The sequence below is a fragment of the Ahaetulla prasina genome, chromosome 16, assembly GCF_028640845.1.
Source record: "Ahaetulla prasina isolate Xishuangbanna chromosome 16, ASM2864084v1, whole genome shotgun sequence".
NCBI lineage: Eukaryota > Metazoa > Chordata > Lepidosauria > Squamata > Colubridae > Ahaetulla > Ahaetulla prasina.
The window spans coordinates 12,996,183-13,004,564 of NC_080554.1; the positions used below are offsets into that span (position 1 = coordinate 12,996,183).

The 8,382-nt window shown below is 45.9% G+C and overlaps 1 protein-coding gene across 1 annotated transcript; it reads left to right on the forward strand.

The window, feature by feature from the left end:
- Positions 1–92: 92 nt before the first annotated feature.
- Positions 93–4,933, forward strand: MRPS2 (mitochondrial ribosomal protein S2). The gene is made up of 4 exons (XM_058159022.1): positions 93–195; positions 979–1,086; positions 1,503–1,632; positions 4,021–4,933. Exons 1-4 carry the CDS (start codon positions 165–167, stop codon positions 4,628–4,630), a joined length of 879 nt encoding a protein of 292 aa, XP_058015005.1. The 5' UTR covers positions 93–164; the 3' UTR covers positions 4,631–4,933.
- Positions 4,934–8,382: the final 3,449 nt, after the last annotated feature.

Here is an 8,382-nt window from a genome sequence, read left to right on the forward strand (position 1 = left end):
AAATCAGGGTACGACGCTTCGGCCATCCGGGACTCGAACCCGCGACGTTGCCTAGCGACGCCCGGGTTAGGTCAGCTGACGTCGGCCGATTTCGTAGCCGCGTGGGCGGAGCCACATCCCGCGTTCGCACAGGAGAACGAACTGCGCCTGCGCCCCAGACCAGCATGGCGGCCTCTAGGCTCCTCTGTCAGACAGGTGGAGGGGGAACCGCACTCTGGGTGGGGGGGGATGATTGCGGGGTCGCGCTGGGACGGGGCTCCGGCCTTTGGTCCGAGGGCAGACAGAGCTTCGGCCCCGAGCGGGATCGGGGTCCGCAGGCCGGACGAGTCAGAGGTCTCTGGCGCTGGCTTTTTTGGCGCATAGATAGTCCTCGACATACGACCACAATGGAGCCCAAAATTTCTGTTGCTGAGTGAGACCATTAAGTGAGCTTTGCCTCGTTTTGCGACCTTTCTTGCCATGGTTGTTAAGTGAATCCCTGCAGACGTTAAGTTAGTAACAAGGTTGTTAAGGGGGTCCGTCTCCCCCCCCCCCATTGACTTGGCTTGCCAGAAGGTCGCAAAAAGGGATCACAGTACATAAGTACGTGCCAGTTGCCAAGCCTCCCGATTTTTGATCACATGACACTGGAGATGCTGCAAAAGTCACACTTTTCAGTGAGATTGTGACTGAGCGGTTGTAAGTTGAGGACTACCTCTATTTGCCCAGCCTGCCTGTCTCTGTGTCCCCCCCCAGCCCACTTTAAAATGCTGGACTCCAACTCCCAGAATGGCCCAGCCAGCGTGAAGTCCAGTATCTAAAAGCAGGCAAGGGGGAGACACGGGGAGGAGGCTGGGGTATGGCAGGGTTCAAGAATCTATGGTTGTGGGGTATCTGCCCCCCTCCCCCAATTGACATAAGGCACGTTGAGCTACGGTGTCATCTGCTGCTTGCTAGGAGCTCATCCTCTTCATCCCTCGCCTTCTCTCTTCTCTGCAGCAGCTCTACTTCGGCCCAGCAGATGTGGGACAGTTGCGAGATCCACATCCGGACTCCTGAGGCATCACGGGACCCTCTCGGTCGCAGCAGCGAGCCAGCCAGACGATGGTAAGTCTCTCCAGCGCTGGGGGCTCAAAACTATGAGGAAAGCAGCAGAGGATCCTTGAGTAAGGTGTGGGAGATGGAAGCTGGAGTGCTTGCCTGTAGGGAAACTGAGGCCTGATTCTAGTGGCTGCTTCTCCTTGGAGCTGTTCTTGGTTTTTCTCTTGCAGGTGTACATGTATACATCCAAACTAGACTGTGTTGTTTCTCTGTGTCATATAATATATGTGGGTATATGCATATTTATTTTATTTATTTTGTTGTGTTTATGTAGTGTATATTGGAGGGGGTGACCCTTTGAAAGCTCTATGCAATGGAATTTCATTTTAATGTATGCCGATGAGTGTACATTCAAAGTGACAAAGTTTTCTATTCTGTTCTGTTCTGTTATTCTATTCTATTCAATTTTATTTCTATTCTAGATATCGAGGAGAGACTTCTGCGGGAGCCATTGAAGCATGCAGACTTCTTCAATCTGCAGGAGCTGTTTTCTCTGAAGGAGCTCTTCGATGCTCGAGTCCACCTTGGCCACAAGAAGAGCAGCCGCCACAGGTTAGTTCTTCCCCAGGCTTTTCAAACCATGACAGAGCAAACTCCCTGGCTAGTCTCACACAAAGCTTCAGCCCAGATTGCCAAAACATAGTTGCCATGTTTTGCTTAGGTCCAAAGAAATAAACCCTGATGGGCTAAACAGACAATATACAGCTTTTGTACCTGTATTCCCACAACCATGGTTGCCACCCACTCTAGCCTAGACTGGCATGTTGTTTAAATCCAGCCTTTGGGTCAGAGCTTCGGAGCTAAGCATTGGTCACACAGCTTTTGTGCCTTTCTAGCTAGGATTGTCTTCAGATTTTCCCTGAGTTTCAGTTTGGGACTTTCAGCATGTAACTGAAGGGTAGATGTGTTTTACTTTAAAATTTAGTTGGATGTTTTGGAAGCTGAGATGTTAATTGTGTCTTATCAGATGTTAACAAGGTTCAGTCATAGCTGTATGAATAGAACAACTGATTAATTCAGTGAAGTACAGTTTGGTTAACTGGGAATCTCTACATACAGAAGATTATATACAGCGCAATACAATCTTGTTCAAGGGCGAGGTTTACATATTCCTGGGGAAGCACCATGCTGTTTATATAGCTATTCTCCACCTCCTGCTTTTTAGCTCTGCTGACACTCATTTTAAGCTTTATTTAACCTGAAATAAATCCATTTCTTCCTTGTACAGACCAAAAAAAGTGTCAAACACAGACACTTTTAAAGCTCAGTACGGTTGGGCCTCCTTGAGTCAAGAGCAGGAAGAAAACCTGCGATGAGATGCTGGCCACCGGCTGGCTGCCTTTCAGATAGTGAGGGAACCGTAATCGTTCCTGCAGGTTCTCCCACCACCTGGGTGGGACTGAAGGCCACCTGCAGGCAGACTGGTAGAGTTCCTGGCACAGATGGCTGGCCGCTGTAAAATTAGAAGGCTGGACAAGAGGAGGCAGGGGTCCCATCCAACTTGGCATTGCTTTTCACTTTCCTTTTTTTTTTTTCATTACTCAAAACTGCTTACCAGAAAGTCTTTTTTCTCAACGTAGGTAAAACACTTTCAAGTCAATGTCCCTATTATAATTGTATAATGGGTTTTGGTATCATTACCCCAAAAAACTCACTTTTACCCAATTTTGGGTAATTGACCCAGATTTGGGAAGCACTGACTTAGGTGCTTATGTCTGGCTGGTTGATTCGGCTTCTTTGCAAAAACTCAGCATTCCTGCCTGGTAAAATAGAAATATGGAAGGTGTTCAGATTGTCTTTGACTTATGACCAGAATTAAGCCCAGAAATTTGTTGTAGGTTGTTGTGGTTGTAAGTCGAGTCACCATGTAACCACACTCAATTCTATGACTGGTTTTTTTCAGTGGCCGTTAAGCAAATCACATAAATCATAAGTTTGAATCCAGCTTATTTAATGGAGTTTTTTGCCAGAAAACGTCACAAAAGTCACAAAATGTGATCATATTTAATAACGCTGCAACCAATCATAAATGCAAGCCTATTGACAAATTCCCAAAACGTAATTATTGACCATCGTAACTTCGAGGGTGGGTTGTAAGTGGGTTGTCACTTCAAATTGAAAATCAACTATCTGTAATATAGGAGTGGATGACCATGGGGAAGAAGGGAAAGAGTCTATCGGTCTCTGGGTTATTCTCAGCCCTTCAAGGTAGGCCAGACAAGGAAGCCAAAGTCACAGAGATCAATATGACTGTTAGAACAGACTTAAGGTCTCAATGTGCTTCCCCCACCTTGCTTTTATCTTTGTGACAATGAGAGAGGGCCTTGCTGATTACATTCCTGGCCTAGGCTCAAATTTCTTTTATCTGCCTTGGTAGTGACTCTTCCCCTTGTCCTTCAAGGCCCAGACCCTCTTCTGATTAAAGGTAGTCCTTGACTTACAACAGTTCATTTAGTGACCGTTCAAAGTCAGTTTGAACGGCAGTTAAAAAAAGTGACTTAGGACCGTTTTTCACACTTAACGACTGTGGAAGCATCCCCTTGTGATCAAAATTTAGACATTTGGTAACCGGTTCACATTTATGACAGTCGCAGTGTCCCCAGAGTCCCGTGATCCCCTTCTGGGACCCTTCTGGGACCAAGCAAATTCAATGGGGAAGCAGGGTTCACTTAACAACCATGTTACTAGCTTTACAACTGCAATGATTCACTTAACAACGATGGAAAGAAAAGTCATAAAATGGGGGCAAAACTCCCTTAACAAGCTTAGCAACATAGATTTTGGCCTTGGTTGTGGTCCTAGGTTTACGGCTACCTGTACAGCCACCGCCTCTTTCACAGAGGGGGCATCCTCAGACTGGGCCCTTAGGCCAGTAGTCCTTGTTTGCCTCTTTATCCGGCCTGGGGACGGCTTCAGACCGGCTGCTTGTTTCCTCTGCAGATACATGGTGCCGTATCTCTTTGGCTGCCGTCTGGAGCACGACATAATTGACCTGGAACAGACGGTGCAGCACCTCCAGCTGGCCCTCAATTTCACAGCCCACGTCGCCTTCCGCAAAGGCATCATCCTCTTCATCAGTCGCCATCGCCAGATGTCCCACCAGGTGGAAAATGTGGCCAAGGAGTGCGGAGAGTACGCTCATACCCGCTACTGGCAGGGCGGCTTGCTGACCAATGCCCCCATCCAGTACAGCGCGGGGGTCCGGCTGCCGGACCTCCTAATCTTCCTCAACACTTTCAACAATGTCTTTGAGCCTCACTTGGCCATCCGGGATGCGGCCAAGATGTCCATCCCCACTGTGGCCGTGGTGGACACCAACAGCAATCCCTCCCTCATCACTTACCCCATCCCGGGGAATGACGACAGCCCCTCGGCCATCAACCTCTACCTCTCGCTCTTCAAGACCACCATCCTGAGGGCCAAGGAGAAGAGGAGGCATCTCGAGGCTTTATTCCGGCTGCAGAAGGAGTCTGCCAGACCCGCAGCCCCCCTCCGACGCCCAATTCCTAGGGTGGATGAGGACAATGGGCATTCCGACCCCTCAAGCTAGGATTAGGAACGCTGGGACTTGTAGCCTCTACATACCTGCTGGACTGAACCCCTCCCATTTCTTAGCCTGCCTCTACTACAAGGTTGGGAAGCAGAGGTTGTAGATCACAGCCTCTAACTATTAGGGATGCTGGGACCTGTAGTTAATCATTAGGTGGGCCAAAGGTTCCCCCCCTTCTGTTCTATGCATTGCCTTTCCACTTCAGTCTTCCCTCTTTTGAACTGCTAATTTTTAAATAAATGTCATTGGATGCACCAGATGCACCAGAATGAGCAGCTGAAGGAATAAATGGTCTGGATAGTATTTTGGTTTCGCCAGGTCATTGGTTTACATTTTGGCAGTTTACATCTTTGGCGGTCAAAATGCCAACTCAGGAGTTATTATTAAATTATGATTAAATTATTCTCCAAAGCACCAGAGGGCAGGATAAGAAACAATGGTTGGAAGCTAATCAAAGAGAGAAGCAACCTGGAATTAAGGAGAAACTTCCAAGCAGTGAGGACAATTAACCAGTGGAACAGCTTGCCACCAGAAATCATGGGTGCTCCATCACTGGATGTTTTTAAGAAGAGTCTAGACAGTCACTTATCTGAAATAGTGTAGGCTCTCCTGCTTCAGCAGGGGGTTGGACTAGAAGACCTCCAAGGTCCTTTCCAGCTTATTCTATTTTGTTCTCTTGAAAAGAATGTGGAGTGGAGACCCAGTGGCTGCCTGCTACCATTGAGCCCATTGCAACCCTTCGGTTTTGCTAATTCCCTGGAGGGCAAGTTTTACCTTAATTTGTTGGATGAAGCCATGTTTTTCCTCCAAGGTAGTCTTTGAATTATGATCATAATGGAGCCTGCCCATTATGGTCATAAGTTGGGATGGTTATAAAGCAGATCATCTACATGACCAGCCCTATTTTGATCCTTTTTTTTTTTGCAGTGATTGTTAAGGAAAATGCGGTTGTTACCCCCCCCCCTTTTTTTTTTTCTTTTTTTGCTATGGGTTGTTTTTTCTGCCCAAAAATTGAAATAAATGCTGGGTTTTGGCAAAAAAATGTCATAAATTGTGGCCACGTGACTTCCGGGCACTGCAAACAGCTCTAAATATGGGCTGGTGGCTGAGCATCCAAAAATCAGGTGAGTGTGGGAGAATCCTGGCTGTTGGAACTGGGTTGTAAGTGTCTTCTGGGGCAGAAGTCCCCAACCCATGGGCCACATACCATGCAGCCAGTACCAGGCTGCAACCCATTTGGAACTAGCTACAGAACTGGCGGGCGAGGCACGCCATGCACCCAGTCTACGCAAGCAGCGAGGGAGCACACAAATGCGCATCTCCATTTGCAAATGGAGCCGTGTGTGCATGTGCACGTGCCCATTGCTCTCGCGGAACAGTCCCTTCTCCCCCCCGCGCCCCCCCACCCCCGGTCTGCAAAGCCGGAAAACTTTGGGGATGGTTGTTCTTGGGGCTGCATTGTAACTTTGAACGGCTGTTAAGTGACCAGTCATAAGTCGAGGACTCTCTGTAAGTAGCCACCACTCAAAAAGAGTTGGGACATGCATTCTGAGTATTCATCCAGCTGTCCTGCATATTTCTGGCTGGCTTCCTTTCTGGGAGGATTTTCGGTATCAAAATGTTACTCCACCTCCCTGAAACTTCTGGTGCTTTCCATCTCTTAAGGCAGGAATCTCCAATCTTGGCAACTTTAAGACTTGTGGACTTCAACTCCCAGAATTCCTCAGCCTTTGCTGGCTGAGGAATTCTGGGAGTTGAAGTCCACAAGTCTTAAAAGTTGCCAAGATTGAAGACCCCTGTCTTATAGAATCTCATTTGTGGCAAAACAACCACCCCAATTCCCTGGAAATTTGAGTTTAGTTCCCAGGAAACTATTTCTGCTTGTGAGCGATCTCTGACAGCAGAAACTGCCATTTTATCTTATCTTTTTTAATTTAAAAAAAATTGTTAAAGATATATACATAGCTATTCAGATGGAAAGGAAAAAAAAAACTCTGGGTGAGGAAAAGTGAGCACCCATGTTTCCTTTCCATCTTGAGCACCTGTGCACATCATTAAAAAAATTAATTACAGAGCAAATTTTGACAGCATTGGGCAGAACATCCAAAATGGGGAATATCATTGAAATATCCAAGACAGGTTTGGTTTTCTAAGTTGTCTTGTTTTTGAATTCTAAATTCGAAATCAGTAATAAAATCTAATTTCTACAAAGGTCCACATCTCCATTAATTAGGTGTTTTCTTTCTGAACTTCATCCTCCAGGAAAGGCAAAACCTAATCTGGCTCAAAATATGTAAGATGCTGTAAGAGTACATTCCTTGGGAGTCCTAGTAGCCGATCACTTAAACAAGAATCAAGAGTAGGTGGCAGCAGCCAAAAAAGCTAGTAGAATCCTTGGTTGTATAAACAGGCATAGAATGAAAATCACATGAAGTGTTAATAAAGTTATAAAGCCTTAGTAAGCCACATCTGGAATACTGCATCCAGTTTTGCTCACCACATTACAAAAAAGATGTTGAGACTTTGGAAAAGTTCAGAGAAGAGCAACTAAGATGATCAAAGGAGACTAAAACATATGAAGAATGGTTGCAGGAACTGGGTTTGGCTAATCTAGAGAAAAAGTACTAGGGATGACTTGATAGCAGCATTCCAGTATTTGAGGGGCTGTCCCAAACATGAAGGGGTCAACTTATTTTCCACAGCACCTGTGGAAGGCAGGACGAAAAACAACAGATCAAAACTAATCAAGGAGAGAAGCAATCTGGAATTAAGGAGAAACTTCCTAACAGTGAGGACAATTTTTCCCCAAATGCCAGCACTCTGCTTAACAACTAATTCCCACAACGCTATCAAATAATTTACTAAGACTGTATTACTATTCTTCTCTTCCTTCCTATCTTATCTCTTCCCACTTAGAACTATAACCACATTGCTTGTATCTTCCAATTTATATTGTTTTATTTCTTTACTAGTACAATTTGATAGTTTATTAGTAACCTTGACTATCACTAAATGTTGTATCTTTTTATTCTTGATGAATGTATTTTATTCTTATGTACACTGAGAGCATATACACCAAAGACAAATTCCTTGTATGTCCAATCACAGTTGGCCAATAAAGAATTCTATTCTATTCACCAGTAAGACTGGACAGCCACCTATACTATACGATCTCCTGCTTGAGCAGAGGGCTGGACTAGAACAGGGGTCTCCAACCTTGGTCCCTTTAAGACTTGTGGACTTCAACTCCCAGAGTTCCTCTGCCAGCTTTGCTGGCTGAGGGACTTTGGGAGTTGAAAGTCCACAAGTCTTAAAGGGATCAAGATTGGAGACCCCTGGATTAAATGATAATATTAAGACATGATAAATATTGCCTCCGAGGAGTAAGAAGAAGGCACAAAATAGATACTCAGGTGATACACTAAATCAGGGGTCTCCAATCTTGGTCCCTTTAAGACTTGTGGACTTTAACTCCCAGTCCCAAAGCAAAGCTGGCTGAGGGACTCTGGGAGTTGAAGTCCACAAGTCTTAAAGGGAGCAAGGTTGGAGACCCCTGAACTAGAAGACCTCCAAAGCCCCTTCCATCTTTATTCTGATTCTATTTCCTCCCATCTGTAATTTCCCCAACATAGTAAGTTAACGAAAAGAGAAAAGCTGGCGAAAGAGGAGGCTTTTTGTTCCTCGAGGTTTCCCGTCAGTCTGCGGGTGCGCGAGGGCTGCTCAGTAGCTCCGCCCACTTCCTCTCTATATAA